The sequence below is a fragment of the Stigmatopora nigra genome, chromosome 12, assembly GCF_051989575.1.
Source record: "Stigmatopora nigra isolate UIUO_SnigA chromosome 12, RoL_Snig_1.1, whole genome shotgun sequence".
NCBI lineage: Eukaryota > Metazoa > Chordata > Actinopteri > Syngnathiformes > Syngnathidae > Stigmatopora > Stigmatopora nigra.
This window is the reverse complement of record NC_135519.1, coordinates 12,389,994-12,408,312: the sequence shown is the minus strand read 5'-3', so window position 1 is coordinate 12,408,312 and position 18,319 is coordinate 12,389,994. Positions and strand designations below refer to the sequence as shown.

General features: G+C 42.0%; 2 protein-coding genes across 4 annotated transcripts; both read left to right on the top strand.

Annotated features, from left to right (window-relative positions):
• The first annotated feature begins 10 nt into the window (after window positions 1–10).
• Window positions 11–4,951, top strand: LOC144205424 (zinc finger MYM-type protein 1-like). 2 transcript variants are annotated; one of them, XM_077729795.1, is made up of 7 exons: window positions 11–44; window positions 587–984; window positions 1,304–1,465; window positions 1,563–1,728; window positions 1,845–3,669; window positions 3,743–3,815; window positions 4,077–4,951. In XM_077729795.1, exons 2-7 carry the CDS (start codon window positions 613–615, stop codon window positions 4,605–4,607), a joined length of 3,129 nt encoding a protein of 1,042 aa, XP_077585921.1. In that variant the 5' UTR covers window positions 11–44; window positions 587–612; the 3' UTR covers window positions 4,608–4,951. The 2 variants fall into 2 exon arrangements, with proteins under 2 accessions (XP_077585921.1, XP_077585920.1); XM_077729794.1 differs by having other exon boundaries at window positions 40–190.
• Window positions 4,952–5,609: 658 nt separating this feature from the next.
• Window positions 5,610–17,394, top strand: ptena (phosphatase and tensin homolog A). 2 transcript variants are annotated; one of them, XM_077729682.1, is made up of 10 exons: window positions 5,611–6,397; window positions 11,484–11,568; window positions 11,652–11,696; window positions 11,774–11,817; window positions 11,935–12,173; window positions 12,654–12,795; window positions 13,932–14,000; window positions 14,354–14,520; window positions 15,559–15,897; window positions 16,412–17,394. In XM_077729682.1, the coding sequence occupies exons 1-10, from the start codon at window positions 6,319–6,321 to the stop codon at window positions 16,595–16,597; spliced, it is 1,395 nt and encodes a 464-aa protein (XP_077585808.1). In that variant the 5' UTR covers window positions 5,611–6,318; the 3' UTR covers window positions 16,598–17,394. The 2 variants fall into 2 exon arrangements, with proteins under 2 accessions (XP_077585809.1, XP_077585808.1); XM_077729683.1 differs by lacking the exon at window positions 13,932–14,000 and having other exon boundaries at window positions 5,610–6,397.
• Window positions 17,395–18,319: the final 925 nt, after the last annotated feature.

The following is an 18,319-nucleotide window of genomic DNA, read 5'->3' as shown; positions in this document are numbered from 1 at the left end:
TCGTGAACTACGTCATCAATGTGCGCCGCCGCACAAAGACATTGGTGAGTAATACAATGCTGTCCGCTCTTTTTGGAAAGAACAGTACGTAAATATTTTACTTCTTTTAGCTTATTCAAATCCAAAATAGGTTAAGTAAATGTGGAACAACGGCTGAGCTACTTCCCGGAGAGATCCGTAGTTTGTGCAGGTGCTAATTTACGTTTTCCTTCTTTTTGAGATTGTTTTTCCTTTGCAAGTGCAACCCACATGCATCACAATCTGGCAGATCTGAATTATGTAATTACTCAATAGATCTTTCAAGACAATGTTCAAGTCCCGACTTAAGTCAGTCACTTTTAATGCATGTTTATAACCGCTAATTTATGTGTGCTGTGTGTTTGCATGTTTTCATGCACCAGCGTTGTACTTATCCGGGTACTCTAGTTTCCTCCCACATCCCAAAATGTGCACAAAATGTCACGAAATAAATTTTTTATGGGTTAGCCAAAGCATGTGCAAACATTTTTATCAATGCAAGTCAAGTAATGTCAGTGATACCCTTCATAACGCCTTTAAAAACCCTTTATTGTCATTTTATAAACAGATATCACATGAAAAGGCAGTTCCAGGATGCCACATTGTTCAGCTATTGGTTGTACAAACAGGACAGATGGCAAACACAATCCACCAGATCTTTCCTTTCACTCTTTCCCGACGAAGGACGGGGACTTATTGACCAAATGGCTGCACAATGTGGGAAGAGAGACGTTCTCTCCAACGAAAGCCTCCAAACTCTGTTCTGCGCATTTTCTGCCCGACTGTTTCAAAGTGGACGTGTATGAGAAATATGGCTTGGAGAGCAAAGAAAGGCAGCGCAGGAAAAGACGCTTGTTGGCGAATGATGCCGTGCCGACGGAATTTGGCCATCGCTCAGCCCAAAAGATGTGGGCTTTGTCCGTGTCTCAGATGGAGAAACAAGAAAGGAAGAGGCAAATTAAACAGGTACCAAAAAACTAGAAATAATGCGTGCCTTTTTTAAACTAGAATTTTAACCTGTGTTTGAGGCAGCAACAGTGCCTCCTGGTGGAGAAAATATATCGCTTGTGTTTTCCTATTTTTTTCTGCTTGTTTGACTTATATAGTCAGAAAAATATATTTCCCAAATGATTTGAAGGAGAATTAATGTTTCTTGTTTATTATACTTGACTAAAAATTCCAGCATTTATTCATTGACCATCTATCATCATATATTATAAACTTGGTTTGATTACTACCATCAATATGCGGGTATATGCTTTTTAATATTGACTTTGATTTACAGATATGTCCTTCTGAAAACCCCAAAAAGATCAGAGTGGAAAACATGACTGGGGAAGCGGCAGAATTCCAAGACGAAGAAATGGCTGAACCACTGGAATATTTGTTTATGGAGCCAATAGGTTTAATAGAAATCCAACGTCCTAGACATTCACTCCAAATGGAGGTAAGATGGCTCATGAATGTGAAATGTTGTGAAGAATGAAATATAAATCAATCAAATACATTATTGGATTTTGACCTCCCCACAAATACCTTTACAGAGTGTTCCTGAGCATCATGGGGGATCTTTCCATCAAGTAAAGAAGGATCATGCCTATGCTACCTCCAAGTTGATCAGCTTTTCAGGACCCCAACACCTACCTTCAACATCAGACCCCAATATGTCCGATAACAGTGAACGACATCATCTCCACAGTACAGATGCATGTAAGCTGTCAAAATATCATCATATGAATACACACAACCTTACTGAGCTACTCCGGTTATGTAAGACATTTAAAAGTCCTAAAAAATGATGCAGTTTGTCTTTTTGTGCCCTGCAGACACCAGTAAACATGATCTTTATCCTGATAGTCAGGAGCTAGAGTCACCTTACATTAAAGGGAATCATGAAATTAAACAAGAAGAGGAACCTTACATCAGCTTGGAAGTACCCCAACATCTCCAACCCATTCACGTCAAAGAAGAAGCATTGCCAGAACCTCCTATAACATCTCACATTAAAGTGGAAGACCCCGAAATGGATACAACCAAGTTTCCATTGACTGTCATTAAGACAGAATGTGAGGAGGACGATAGTGACAGACACGCCATCCCAACAGAAAGCAGAGTTGCCACAAGTGGTGGAGAAATATACACAAATGTGGTGCGGACCTCTAGAGAAAATGAGGCTTTGGAAGTCCATGTAGAGGAAAACAGAATTTTGGAGAAATTGGATAATTCAGTCAAGTCACTGATGATGACTCCTTTTGACAAAAGAACACTAGCCCAGAAAGTCCAAGTAAAAGAGCGTGGACCTCATCAACCAGACCTCCTGATAATACAGCAGTCCAAAGATACTTTTTCCAGGACCTGGTACAGCAGGAAGGCTTGGCTAACTGGTTGCAGTGAGTCCAAGGCTTACTTTTGTTTCCCATGCCTCCTTTTTCAAACATCGCAACTCAACCCGTTGTGGGTCAAGACGGGAATGACCGATCTAAAACGCTTTGGTCAAGAGGTAAAGAATCACGAAGTAACGGGCACCCATGTGGAAAATGCCTTGCGGTTGGCCGTTTTCGGAGAAGCGAGCGTCAAGCATCAGCTGGGGGATGGCTATCGCCTGGAGATCCGTAAACTCAACCAGGCGGTAGAAAAAAAACGGCAGGTTCTGTCTGAAATAATCGAGCGTGTCAAGAACTGTGATGCCTTTAAGTTCGCCTTAAACGACGAAAACGGAAGCTTTGAGAATCCCGCCGTCTCTCGAGTGGATTTTGCCACGGCCTTGGAAACGGACCTTTGCAAAATTTTGCAAGACACCGCGTTCCGGGAAACGTCCAAGCCCCTTCAAAACGAACTCCTCAGCTGTATGTCGCTAGTTTTGAAGGATCGCGTCGTGGAAGAAATCCGGAACGCCGATTACGTCTCCATACAGGTGGACCGAACCATAGATATTTCCGCCCGCTGTCACCTGGCGCTCGTGCTACGCTACATCGATCCGTCCCACCACGTTCGCGAGAGACTCTTTGAGTTAACGCCACTCCGACTGGACGCCATTGATTCCATCGCCGAGACCTTGTTGGATCATCTGAACGTGGTCCTCCCGGACTTCCAGAAGAAAAAACTAATTTCCCAATCACACCACGGCTCAATCACCGCCAATGACGAGACGGGTAACGTGCCGAAAAAGATAACGGACATCTATGAAAACGCAAGCTACGTCCACTGCTACGTACACCGGCTCGATGTCATCATCCAGCAAGCAACGTCCTCCGATCCACGAGTGAGTCATTTCTTTTCCGACCTGGAACGTTTCTCCACGTTTTTTTCCACATGTCCCAATAGACTCGCCGAGCTGGACAAGGGCGTGGCCAAAATCAAGTGGGACCTCCAAAGTGAAGCCATCCTAAGCATTTCGCAGCACCAAGAGCACCTGCATCGGTGTTTGGAAAGAATTACGGACTGTGGAGAGTTCGATTCCGGCACTGTGAGAGATGCTAACGAGTTGCTGAGACTGCTAGAGGATAGCATGTTCATCTTCTTCCTCAAATTATTCCACTTCATAACACCTCATGTCAAAGATCTCGAAGGGCTGCTCCAGGAGCCGGCCATAGACGCGTTCTTCGTTAAGGAGGCAATGCAAGACTTTGTTGTTGGCATCCAAGAAACCAGGTTTATTCATATTTTTCACTATTGTGGTTTTACTATCTGATGCGTGATGATGTTTTTTTCTGGATCTTTTCAGGGATTCTCTTCCTTCGCTGTGTAAAGAACACAGTTGCAGTGGATCATGTGATCGACAAATTGTGGGTACAAAGGTGAGGTGGATTGTTCAATGCAATATATTGTGTACCGCTAGTGGGCGTTGTCTACCACACTTTAGGAATTTTATCCTTGGCAAATAATAAGTACTATATATAATAATGAAATACATTTTCAGTGCACACCAATGAGCCTTAAATCGTATCAATTAGAGAAAATTGATGGATTAGTGATATTTGAAAGGTTTATTAACTCAGTAAAGATAGTTAACGGACCATCTTCATATTGTTTATGGGAAATATTCTTTATGTTTTCAGGTTTGCGACACCATCTTGAAGGTGGCAAAAGATAGATTTGCATTCACAAAGCACCTGATCAGCGCGACGCTGTTACTGTCAGATAGATTCGAGCACTACCGCAGCAAATTCCCCGAAACGGCGCTAAACTCCACCGCCGACGCTTACCCGCTGCTCAACAAGAGCAAGCTAAAAGTGGAACTGGCCGTCATCTACGGCAACGACGACTTCGCCAAGTGCAAAAGTTTGGTGGCACTCTACCAGCTCTTCACCAGAAACCGTCTCCAGGACACTTTCTCCGAGACCCTGGCTCTTCTCAAGATCCTCATCACCATCCCCATGACGACCACGGAATCGGACCGGCGCTTCCCCACGCTGAAGAAAGTCAAGACGTTTCTGGGGAACGCCATTTCGCACGATTTGCTCAATGAGATAGCCGTGATCGCCATGGAAAAGAATCTTATCAAGAGCATCCCTGATTTTAACCATAGAGTCATTGAGAAATTCTCTTCTCTTGAGGGAAGAAGTGAAATATTTGCATACAAAAGGTAGAATTCTGCTATGTTGTCGTGTATCCGAAATATTTCAACTGTACAAATGAGACATTCTTACCTCAGTGATGAAATGTTTTTATTATGCTGCTATTATAGACTGACATTGAAGGATTTTGCCTTGCAACAAATAAGACACGACAGTAGTCTTGTGTTAGTTTTTATAGGAAGACATTTTTAACATAGGACAAACATCCTATGAATCCAAAATGGTTGCGTATTATTTAGAATATTGGAATGTATTTGCAAATAGTTTGAAAAAAATGTTTTTATTTTTTTATTTGTTTTATTGAATGCCAAGTGTACATTATTGAAATGCTCATTAAACATTGAAGTATGCTTTAATGTTTTGATTATATATATAAAAAAATCCACAGATTTAGCTTGTCTTTGCGTAGTTTTGTAATGACTGTTGTTACAATTGTCATTATTTTCCATTGAAAACAATGCTTGTCATAACATGACATAAGCAACCTGGCAGAATAAATAACATAAATTCCCTATTAAATCATAAAAATGCAGTAAGTAAACATATTTTTACTAGATTTTATACACAACCCAAAAATGTGATCAGTTTTCACTAGCCTTGTCATAGGGTAAATAATTTTACATTTTTTACAGTTATTAATTAAAATATGTGTAATTATACTTCAAAATTTAGAACGAATTGTTACTTTATAATTGAAATCAAAATGTATAGGAGAAAAACGCGACTGGAAGCGCAAAAGTGACATTTTATGTAAGAAACTTCCCCAATTACAGTCACACGTGATCACTTTGACAGAAGGGAGCCGTCGCGTGCGTATCTCTGGTATCCTTCCGCCGCTATCCGTTTGTTACCCATATATTTCCCACTTTTTTTCTTCAAATATCATCGCATGACAAAATTCAAGTCGCGTCATCATTTATCATGTTCACCTTTGATCGATTAACGACCTAGTGATCATGTTCAATCGCACCGAGGGACTATAGCACTGAGGCGGAGGGGTACGCGTACTAAAAGCCCTGCCTGCGCTACCTTCTTTTTTCCTCGGTGGAGGCCATGATGGGAGCCTGAGTTCAGCTGGAGCGACTAAAAAAGAAAGATGATTCCCCTGGACGGAGCTGTCAAAGCAATCTGTGCAAATTGCTGATCTTTGTATAGTCTGTATACAATTGAGGTGGAGACTGTCACTTTTTTTTATTTCCCCGCGATGTTCTCGACGAGCGCTCGGTGACAATGTTGAATCGCTAAGGAGGTCTTTTTGGATCGGAAAAAAAACCCCGGAGCTAGCCATTGTTGCTACCTAGCGCGCTAGTTTAGCTAGCTAGCGTAGCTCCGACCCCCCCTTCGTCCCCCGTCCCAGTGACTGGATACGGGCTTCTTTATTTTCCCCCTCTTCGTCTTCGGTGACTTCTCTTCTCGCTTCGGACTGAAAGCGAGGCTTATTTTGTGGAGAACTGCATGTATTTCGCTGGGGAGTATTTGCAAGAGCGGCCAGAGGATTGGAAAAGTCGGGCCTTCGCCGAGGAGAAGCCGAGCAAGGCCCGTCTTTATGTTCCAGAGGAAGCCTGTCTAATCCCAACGAGCTCGGCTGGCTAGCCCCGAGGAGGACCCTTTTTTCCCCCCTGGCCCCGATTTACCGAGCAGAACCCCCGCTCCGTGTACCAACGACCACCCTTAAAGTCTGCTTTTCACCTTTCCCCATAATAGACTCCTGGCAGCCGCTGCAATGACTGCCATTATTAAAGAAATTGTCAGCCGGAACAAAAGGAGATACCAGGAGGACGGCTTCGACCTGGACTTAACATGTATCCTTTCCTCTTGTGGGGTATTTCACTCATCCATAATGTTGCATAGAGTATTATTATTATTATATTTTTTTCATTGTGCATGCAGGCGGGCCATGAGAAATGCAAGGGGGGCTAGCTCGGGCTGTCATCAAGCGTGTTTGAAAGATGGTGGATCTGTCAAATCGGCGTGCACTCATGTCACCGTCGTATCGCAGCAGGAATTTCCCGTCCTACTGGACAACCAGTGTGTGTGTGTGCGTGTGTGCGTGAGCTTCAGAAATCGCAAAGGTAACCCGGATCCAGTTGCTTCTACCTTCTACCTTTTGCATTTTGAAGCATCATTTAGTGTCATCTCCAAGGGAGGATCACATCCCAACAGTGTCAGGTCAGTAACCGTGCTAAAATGGGTGAAAATGGACTGAGTCATTATTAGTAATTTGATATTATAGGTCTGTGTTAGGCTGGGGCGATATTCGATTTTATCAGGGAGATAGATTTGACAAAAATATATATGCATGGTTAAAAAGAGTTCTGGTTTAATTTTGCGTTTTTGTGTGCAAAAAAAGAAATGATTCAATGAGTTTTTCTTCTTTTATGTTATATGCTAACAGCACTAATGAGGGGGAGAAAAAAATCTGCGTAAATTCTCCAATTTATTTACATTATTTTTGTTATGCGTACTGTTTGAAACAATTTGAAGGACAAATGACTATTTTTGGTCACTTAACTCAGCCTCTGCAAAGATTTGGCATCTACAAATGTGGAAGTCAGGTCACAATTATAATGTTATATATGATTCATTCTGCTTTTATACAATGGTTATGACCTCCAATAACACCTTTTTAAATTTTTACAAGATTATAAAATGGTTTGGACGTCTTGTGCTGTCATTGACAATTGGTAATATTGGCTGGAAACATCTGTAAACAATTGTTTGCATTGGGACATAAGTTATGTACTGTTGCAAAAGTAATTGCATTGCGATGTTCTGTTGGACAATTACAACCTTCAATAACACAATGGTGTGTTACTAGTTTGTGCTAAAGATTTTGAAGTGTATTTTTGCTAACATGATATGAGTGGAAATGGGTGGCTTTTTTATCTTGTTTTTATGGTTTTATAATAGATATTTTCTCAATTTGGTTATTAACAACAGTGCTTGATCCATAAAATCCGTCTTTGATGGAGAAAAAGTTGAAAAGTCACCAACAAAGCCTGTTTTTTTGCCTCGCAAATTTGAATTTGTCGTTGATATTCGAGTAAAAATGCTCGCGTTCGCTTAACAGAAATTGAATGGGAATATTTTGCATTGACAATTAACACTTGGAATTTAACAGGCATTATCATTGACTCAATTGAGGAAAAAAAAAATGTTCATATTGAATCTCAATGTGGTTTTTGGTTCAGTTGTCTGTAAATGATAATCGTCGTTGGCCTTGATGTGACAGACTGGCAAGACATTAAGCTTTAGCTGTGTGTCGTCTTTGTTTTATTATTCCATGAGAATTATGTCTGCTTTGTGTGTGTAAATGGAGAGGATGCACTTTTTGGAATTTGGCTCATTGCTAGAAAAGAATTGTACAAACCCACACCCTGTTTTACATTGGCGGTTTGTCAGAGCAAAACCTCCAATGGAAGAAGGGGGTGATGGAACCATTTAGTACTATTTTGACAGACGTGTTGGTCTTGAGCAGTTTGGTTGGAAATTAGGTGCTCTGAGTTTGCTGCTTTCCCGCTAAAACCAGTAAAACCCTTTTCCCCTCCTGCTATTATCTCCCAAAAATGAGTCAAATAACGGCTCGCGCGTGCAGCGGCAAAAATCCAACTCTTCGCGGTGCAGTCTACTTCCTGATACGCTGCTACGTCAGCATTTCCAAATATGGGCCGCCATTTAGCATGCCGCCGGACCGTTTGCACATGGAAGTGCAAACCTGCAGAAGCATTAAGTTATCCTAGAAACCAGCATTCTGTTGTTGAATGGTTTTGAGAATGATTATGATGCAAACTAGTAATGTTGGATTTCTTATGAATGGTGAATATCATTTACAATAGACAGTGGTGTTAATTAATGGATGAAAAGGTAGTAGCGGAGCTTAGTAATAGTCGCCCACCTTGTTTTTTATTTTAAATGTGAAGTTGGCAGAAATTGTAAATATTGTTTTATTGCAATCCATTCATAGGGCTAACCTCTCTTAGTTAAAAGCGATTGGACGTCAACCACTGTCAATTGCAGCCATCAAATTAATGGCAGCGTCCTGAAAATAACTTTTTAATTTTTATTTCGTTCCATGGCAAAGCCTCCATATTTTTACAAAGAACTAAAGTCCATGTGATGTCCCGGAAGTGTGTATACCTTGTAGAGTTCAGTCAAATGTCATCTGCTGAAATATATCATGTCTCTCTCTCTCTCTCCATTCTAAAGTGATTGTTGCGTGTACATAGCTTGTGGTGAAAGAGGCATGTCCCACCAAAAGTGGGGGGTTAGGACTTCTCCCTTTCTGATTTTTACAATGCGGGCCCTGTTATCGCTTTTTGGCGCGGCGTCTGAAACAATATGCGGTTATGTAATACTCAGTTAAATCGGAGTTAAGCGGCGATCTTGTATGGGCCCACCGCCTTGCCTCGCTCCTCTTTGCTCTTTTTCTTGACTACTCCCACTCTAATTTTCCCTCCCCGCTTGCCCCCTTTCCTCTGCTCTCCTCCTTTCCTGTCTCCCCCCCACCTCGCCACCGCCGCCTCCCATCTCCTCCTCCCCCCCTGGCTCGCCGATTCCCACTCTCTCTCTCTCTCCGTTGTAGATTTGGCGTGCGCATGGAAGTCAGGCAAAGGGTTGGCTTTTAAAAGTAGGCGTTCCTAAAATGGCAGAATTTTTTCTTCTCTGTTTTCCCTCCTACTCAGAGCTTCCGTCAGGGGGGTCTTGCATCTGTATTTCCTCTCAGCTGCACAGCCCAAGGACCCCCTCCTCCCTTCCCCATGCCCTGGGCCGAGGCTCTCCTGGGAGCTATGGAGCTTTTTTTTCCGTTTTTTTTAAACACTTGAAATAAGTCTGGCTGGGATCACTTTGTCAGTTGGTCCAAGGGTTATAGAAGTCTATGAAATGCCGCGTTTGACTTCTAATAAATGCTTTGATGCTCGGATTATTGGGCCGTATGTTGCTGCTAAGGGACCCTTGCATACTGTAGCTGCTTAAAACAGAAGCAAAGAATGAGGCGCTATTAGCGCTTAGCATTATAGAAGGCGATTGGGAAAAGAATACAGCCATGAAAAAGATAACATCACTGGAATCTGAACATGCGTTGAACATAGATTTGTTAGAGCTAAAGCGCCTTTGGGGTCTTTTGATTGTGTCCTCAAGTCTGCTAGTGATACCTGACTAACCTTATCTCTTCTTAGTCTCCTAAAATAAATATTTCAATAAGTTCATCATCAGAAAAACATAGTCACATTAAATCTTGTTGATACAATTAACTCTAATTGGCTCACATGTGCGATATACATTGGCAGAAACCCAATTAACTTTAACTACCAACACCTTACGCAATGTTAACGGCTCATCCACTGTTATTTATCTTTAACCACGCCAAAAATGAAACTAGAAGAACATAAAAATCAAATTTCCACATGAAAACGACGTCACCAATTACAAACGTGGCATTTTCGACATGGGACGTTCGCCCTTTAGTCCCTCCTGGTTAAAAGTGTAAAATCCCTGGGCTTTACGGCGGCCAACAGACTTCACTGGCAGGTAGGCGGCGGCGGTGCTCGCCCTCGCCAACTCGATTATTCTCTCTTCGCGGCAACCTGACACTGATGTGCTCCTGTTTTAAGAGCGTATGTGTGTCACTGTATAATTGGCCCCGACGCTTCTCCGTCGCCCCCCCCCCCCCCCCCCCCCTGCCCTTCCCTCCTTCCCCTCCCCACCCTTGCGCTGCAGCACTCTTGGATGACATCATGCCATTCGGAAAAAAAGGCAGCCGAGATGCGCACAAGGCAGTGGCCCTTTTTCTTCGTCTCGACATTTTCCAGGATATGATAGTGTCATGTGCAGATTTCTTCGGGGGTTTTAGGCCACATTTTTTTATTGTAATGGTTAATCCAATGGAGGAAAAAAACTGTGGGAAGCAGCTATAGCATTATGCATAAGTGGTTTAAATAGGAGTGAATTGGTTGGGGAAAAATGGGGGGGAAATTATATTTGGCTGATTTGGTAGAATTAGTGCAGTCTACATTTTTTGGATCATATGAAAATGTGATGAAGGCACAGTTTTGTTTGCACTATTGTTATTTGTTATCGGTTTAATGACTTGTTTTCACACTATCTACGACAGATATCAAAATGTCCTCTTCCTGGTGGTATTAATATGCGATTTCCTATCTGTTGCGTATTTTAAAATGTGTATTCTTGATTTAGGCCTAAATTCAAAACAAAAAAATTAAACAGATTTTTTTTATTTTTATTTTTTTGCCCAATTCTGATTAAAAAATGATGGCGGTTAGTCCAATTTCCAAAAAGTACCTTCAAATCCCTTTCCCTCCTCCCCTCTATTTGAACTTGGAACGTCCCTTCCGACACCAGACCATACCTAAACCGTCCGTCTCCTCTGTGATACTTGCCCGAGGGCACCCTGTGTACCTAGCAAAGAGTTTAAGAGGCGTGCAAAGCCAACTCCGGCGAGAGATACTCTTGCATTGCGGCCTCGCTGATATAACATTTGCACTCTAAAAATACACACACCGTGGAGCTAAGACTCTTCTCTCCTGCGCCCACATGTGGGCCCGGCCTGGCCCAGGGTTTTTGGGCAGGAGCTCAGGTCCCCGTGTCCTTTCTCTTCGGCGTCAAGGCCATCTGTCACAACACACACACACTCACACACAGATCGGCATCCCTCCCGCCCTCTCATCTAGACGCGAGCGTAATGACACGGCGCTATTGACGCGAGCTGAAAAGTTTGTCACGGTCTGCTGCCCGTGCCCGCGTCCGTGTACTGGTGTGCTCTAATTCCTAGCGATGGCAATGTCTCGTTAAACAGCTAAACAAGTAATTCATTGTGTTACGTCGCCGGCCAACCAAAAGCACCGTTCCCTAACCCTCCTGACTGAACAGATATCTACCCAAACATCATTGCCATGGGCTTTCCAGCAGAGCGACTCGAAGGCGTGTACAGAAACAATATAGACGACGTAGTACGGTAAGTTAGCGCCTTGTCTATGTTAAAATGTTTGCCCCTAAATTGGATCGTGTTTTTTAATGGTGGCTCTTTTCTGGAAACAGGTTTTTGGACTCAAAGCATAAAAACCATTACAAAATCTACAACCTGTAAGTATTCCTCATGGTTTATTTCCAATGGGTGAGTTTGTTTCCCATTTTCTGACTGGACTTGGTTGGCTTTTCAGCTGCGCAGAAAGACACTACGACGCTGCCAAATTTAACTGCAGAGGTACGACGTTTTCGGGTTGCACAATTCGGGGAATATTTCTAAGATGGATGCTTTCTATGGGGATTCATACTAGTTTGTGGGAGTATATTCTGACTGGTGCTTCTTTTTTTGGACTAGTTGCACAGTACCCCTTCGAAGACCACAACCCTCCTCAGCTGGAGCTGATCAAGCCGTTCTGCGAAGACCTCGACCAGTGGCTCAGCGAGGATGACAATCACGTGGCGGCCATCCACTGTAAGGCTGGCAAGGGCCGCACCGGGGTGATGATCTGCGCCTATCTCCTCCATCGTGGCAAGTTTCTGGAGGCCCAAGAGGCGCTCGACTTTTACGGCGAAGTCAGGACAAGGGACAAGAAGGTGAGGCTCAGTGAATAACCCCCCATTTTTCAGTTTTTGTGATAGTTAAGCTTCTTCAGTGGTTATTAGCTTTTTGCAAAATACTTTGAAAAAATAGTTGTCAATGTTTTTTCCAAACATTGTTTTTGTATGCCTTCATTAACAAAAGTTGTTTACAAAAAATAATAACAATGCTTTTCTTTGTTATCCACCAAATATTACCAAAAAATCCATAGTTTACAGTAGGAATTAGTATTTTTTTGTGTGCTGACCAATCATCTTGCAACTGGTCATCCTACTGTGGTTACACCAGTATAATACACTCCAATGTAGTATACTATTACTACTAATTGAGAAATAGCAAAACATTCCCATGCTCAAAATAAATCATTTCCAATTGACAGTGCATAAAATGCCTTACAAATGTCTCCTTTTTAGCTGAAAAGGTGCCTCTCGCATGTTTGTCCTTTTCTAATTCTGTGCCCACTGCGCCTTTACTAGGGAGTGACCATCCCGAGCCAGCGCCGCTACGTCTACTACTACAGCTTCCTACTGAAGAACCAGCTGGAGTACAAGCCGGTGGCGTTGCTCTTCCACAAAATGGTGTTCGAGACGCTGCCCATGTTCAGCGGGGGCACCTGCAGTGAGTCACGCACGCACATATGCTCATGTTCAACATTTTGGAGCCCTTAACTGGGTCGTAGGCATACGCATATGGCACGGTAAGGCTCGCCCACGCCTTATTTTTTTGTACAGCCACGGGCCACGGTGGGTCCAGTGTGGAGCTTCTCCTATTTTTTTTTAGAAATAATTTGCCTTTCTCCTTAATCAGGTCGACTTGACCTTTTAAATTTTTATTTTTATGTTTGCCCACACTGAAGCTACCTTAACAAATCACAGAAAATATTCTTTAGTCTGACACACAGCAGTTTTTTTTTAATGTACTTATCGTCAATTAATGTTTACGTCCAAATAGTCATAACACAGGGCTTTGGTATCAAAACAGCACTTAACTTTTATCAGTAAATAGTAGTTGAATTGCTTTGGTTTGCTCAAGAATGGTACTGCTTTGTTTGATTTGAACTCTACATACAGTTAAGCTCAAAATAGCCCTGACTCTATTTTGCATTTAAAAAAAAAAAGCTTTCCGTTTTGACTGGAAAAAGCTGCTGTTGTGCTACCAGCTTCTTCCACTCAAAACGATTAAGACATAACACCAACAATAGGAGTTAAGAATGATTTCACTTTGGTTTCATGGCTATCTAATGTACAGATTTTAGGCTTAACTGTATATATTTCTAATTTTCTGTGTCTGCAGTGTTGAAAAAAGACAAATAACCCCTTTTTTGTGAACTCACATATTTGTCTTGTCGTCCAACTTGTCTCTAAAAGATGATTTCTGTGGCTTCTCAACTTAACTAGATGGATTTCTTCTCTTTACTCCTCATTTTCCTTTTTCATGCTTAAAAAATGGACCTATTCTGAGTGATACACACACTTAGATTATAAAAACCTTTACTATTCAAAGGCATATATGTACAAATATTTTTTTGGGGGGAGGCCGTTATAGATTTTCAATCATTGGCCATAAATAGCGGGACCCTCGCACCTGCCTCAAGTGTTTTTCAGTGGAAATCGAGATGACTAGCCTGATGTAAACATATCTAAATATTTGTGTCCACCTCTCTTGTGTTTGTGCCTGCTGTGCTCTCTCTTGAGAACCCCCTCGCCGTCGGGCGCCATTTGTGACCACCATGTTCCTCTTTTCCCTCTCTTAAGGAGACAGTACCGTTAAAAACAGGAGCGAGCCAATCCCTCAGGGCTTCAAGAAAGGGAATTGGCATTGGGGTAAATGAGCCTTTCATCCATTTTATTTTATTTTTCTTATTCCATTCATTTTATTTCACCGGGCCCCAGAGATCCAGCATCCGTAAGGCAAGACCGGACCGGATCGGACCGGTCTTTAGGTAGCCAGACCACTCCCCGTTAGGATAAGATCAAGCTATCAGAATAGGGTCCTGCATCTCTGGTTTGGGTCTCTTCACATGTAGCATGTTCCCTTCTGACCTTGTAATGTCGGTGTATTTGCAAGCATGCATGCATGTTATCACTCACGTAATAATAACGCATTGGTAAAGCTCACTCTCGTGGCGTTCCATAAGCGTCTTCCGCCATGTTCAAGTCTATGTTGCCTCTTGTAGATCCCCAGTTTGTGGTGTACCAGCTGAAAGTGAAGATCCACACGTCCAACCCTACCCACACCCGGCGCGAGGACAAGCACATGTTCTTCGAGTTCCCGCAACCGTTGCCGGTGTGTGGCGACATCAAGGTGGAGTTCTTCCATAAGCAGAACAAGATGATGAAGAAGGTCAGTATACTCCATTCAAGTCCAATGGATATTTTGCTTTGGTTCTCTGAGCAATGGCGTTTAAACGTGCTCATTTTTACCCAAGGTCTTGTCTTTTCCATACAAGTGCCTTTGTTTGCACATACCATTTTAGGAGTGCTTCGTTGTCACCACAGGGAAAAGCCCTGGCACACCCCAGTGGGATATATTCCGGTCTTCCTTGCTCAAGCATGTAGTTAGTTATGTGTAGGTATAAAAAAAGATTTTAGCTTGCGGAGCCTACCTTTTTCTAGCCTAGGCTAAAAATGACTGGTTTTTTTTTCTTGAGATATTTGACCTTCTTTTTAAATATAGCGCAAAGGAAAAGATGACAATTATTTTCCTGTATTTTTACAATTTTTTAATGTTATTTTTGTACAGTGGTGTTGGTATTAGGGTGCTTGAAATCCTTGAAAATGCTTGGATTTTAATGTTGTGTTTTCAATGTTTGATTAATAATTTTGCATTGAGGCACACGATATTTATCTATAGAGTGCAGCTTTTACTACCTCATTGGCTGCCATTGACAACAATAAATGATCAATCCATTTTGAAAAATAGTCTATTCCTGCCAATGTCATAAAATGGAGACCCAGACACCAAGTATTTGTGACAAAACAATCTGAAAGTCAATATTGCATTCAATTTCCCCTTGGAGACAATTAAATGGCTCCCTCAAATAGATGCATCCTTTTTTTTCCCGGTTTGGAAAACGATGTCGGCTAGTAAGCGTAACGACCTCATTTTATAGAAGCCATTATTCACATACCAACATTAAAGAGGACATATAGAAATTGGACTTTTTTTAAATGCTTGTATACGAGGGAGGTGGGTCTCAGGAGGGTCTGCCCATCCTTCAAGTGTAAAATTGCACCACCTATTTCATCTTTTATATTGATATATGTCTGTTACTGGCCAAGGATCAGGTTGGACGTTTTTGCCTAATGGCGACGGGGTCATTTATTTTGATTTTTGCAGTTTCTGTGCTTGTGTGACTTTAAATCATCTGTTCTATCCCAGGATAAGATGTTTCACTTCTGGGTGAACACCTTCTTCATCCCCGGGCCGGAGGAGGGCGTGGAGAAGCTGGAGAATGGCGCGGTGAACAACGCTGATAGCCAGCAGGGCGGCGGAAGCGCCAGTGCCAGCCAGGTCCAACAACAGTCGCAGCCTCCGAGCAGCGCCGAGTGCAGGGACCTAGCCGGCGGTGGTGCCGGTGGAGGTGGTGGCGGCAGTGGCGGCGGCGGCGGCAGCAGGGATGGCGGCGACAGGGACTACCTCATCCTGACGCTGACCAAAAATGACCTAGACAAGGCGAATAAGGACAAAGCCAACCGCTACTTCTCGCCAAACTTCAAGGTACCCTTTTGTCATGCCAGGTGTTAGATTTTGTCTCACCTTTTCTCAGTGAAGCGTCAAGGCAGCCATACTTGGAATAAATCTTACTCTTTTACAAAGAGCAAGTATTTATATTGGCGTACTTGTATATACTGAGTAGCAATTATGTTTTGCTGTCTACTACTAATTAAGGCAGTTATAAGAAATTCAACAACTGAAGATTTTTTCTGGAAGAAAATTGATTTGCTTTATTTATTTGGGACAAAAATACAATTAAAGTTGGTTGGTCCTCCATGAATTTTCCAAAATTAGGTTAAAAAAAATTGTATTTTTACAGCAACGCTTAGCATTTTTTGTGTGTTTCTCATAAAGTAAGTGTTTGTGTGTTTTCCAGTTCATAGATTCCATATTCCAGGATGCACAAGAGACCAACTAAATAACTTGAAGCTAATGCTAACCTTCATTCATTCAATGTTCTTTAAACTTTGTAAAGATACCGTAAAGACTCCTTTTCTTCCCCTTGTTTCTTCCTTAGGTGAAGTTGTATTTTACAAAAACCGTGGAGGAGCCTTCGAATTCCGAGGCGAGCACTTCGACATCCGTCACGCCGGACGTCAGCGACAATGAGCCAGACCATTACCGATACTCTGACACCACTGACTCTGATCCGGAAAATGAACCTTTTGACGAAGAGCAGCACACGCAAATCACAAAAGTGTGAACTCTTTTTAAATAAAATGACAAAAAAAAAAACGAACAGCGAGAGAAGAAATTATTCAGCAGAGAGAGAAAAAGGAGAAAACTTGAATATAAACTTAAAAGAAGATCCTTGTTGTCCCTTACCACCCTCCTCCCCCCTCCAACCCAAATGGCAATAGAATATCATCCTGTAAAATGCCAATTTTAGGGGAAAAAAAGATGACTATCCTGACCAATATATTGTTTTTTTGTTTTTATTTTTTTTCCTTTTATTTTCTTTTTATTTTATTTTATTTTTTCCCTTTTTGGCACGGCCATCGACCACGTGCGAAGGTATTGACACTGTTGCCCGACGGGAAAAAGGTGCTGTAGCTATTACAAAAAAAACAAAACAAAAAAACGTTGAAAAAAATGTTTGTATATGTATATACATGTGTATGTATATACATATATTTACAATCATATATAAAGGATTTGTGTGTGTGTGTGCGAGTGTGTGTGTGTGTGTGTGTGTGTCAAAGACAATGGAAAGAAAGAGTACCACAATCAGGAGAGACGGGAGTTGAAGTCAAGGACGATCTACTCGGGACAATGCTGCTCCTTCTCCTGTCCAAACCAAGGCCAGTGCTGCAGTCACTTTGTATCACTCCCTTCTCCTTCCTTCTCTTTTACTCCTCTTCCTCCTCCTCCTCCTCCTCCTTTACTGTGAATGCTTCTTGTGCTCTTTGCAGGCTGTCTCACGTGACTTTTATTTTTTTCTTTTCTTTTTTTTTTTGGCCTTTGTGCAGTGCAAACTGCATGCGGGCCGTGGGTTCGGGGGCTGGGTTCGAGGGGAGGGTTGGGCAAGGGGGAAAGGGAGGGAGGGGCGGGGTGTGGGTCTATGAAGAGGCTGTGATGATGTCTAAAAAGCATTGCCATTCCTGTTCCCACTGTGTATACGTTTAAATTATGCAGAACAAGGCATCCCATGTAATTGTTAATGTTTTTTTATCCTAAGATAATAAAAATATAATACACAAAAAAACAGCGGGGAACTGACTGGATGCGTCTTTATGACTGGCGATTTATAGGAGACCAAATTTAAGAGTACAAATTATCGTATGTGGGTTAGAAAAGATACTGTTTCGTACCTGTCAACTTATACGTTTTCCGCATGTTTTTTTATTATTTAAATTCTGGTCAACTCCGTCACCAGTAGCAGACGAAAATGTCACCGATTGCTAATATTGTCATGCTTTAAGCATAGTAGCTTCCGTCTATTCACTATATTAATATAGCGCGTCAGCAAGCAATGTACCTAGACGGTGACGTCCACAGATACTTGAATTTTGGTGCATACACAAGGCGCACTGACTGATTGGGCACCCTGTCCATTTTGGGGAAAATTTTAGACTCAAGTCCATCCTATATGAGCAAAAGGAAACTTTGGTGAATTTGTGTCTGTGAAGTTAAAAGAAGATCACTGCAAATGTTGCAGGTTGTGTAAAAGTTGAATGCGGCTTCCTGTGCTTAAAGGTCAATGCAACAATTTCGTGGGTTGAAATAACGGAAACGTTATTTGTCAAAGTTATACTTCTTTTTTCTTTTTTTTACACATCTTTGTCATTGTCATGTGTTAAATTTGATGTATTGTTTCTGTTTAACCTACTTTTGAAAAGTTGCATTAATTTTGTATACATAGTAAGGTCATATTTGTTTCACATGGCCATGTTATCATTTGACACAAGGCTATTTATTTATTGAT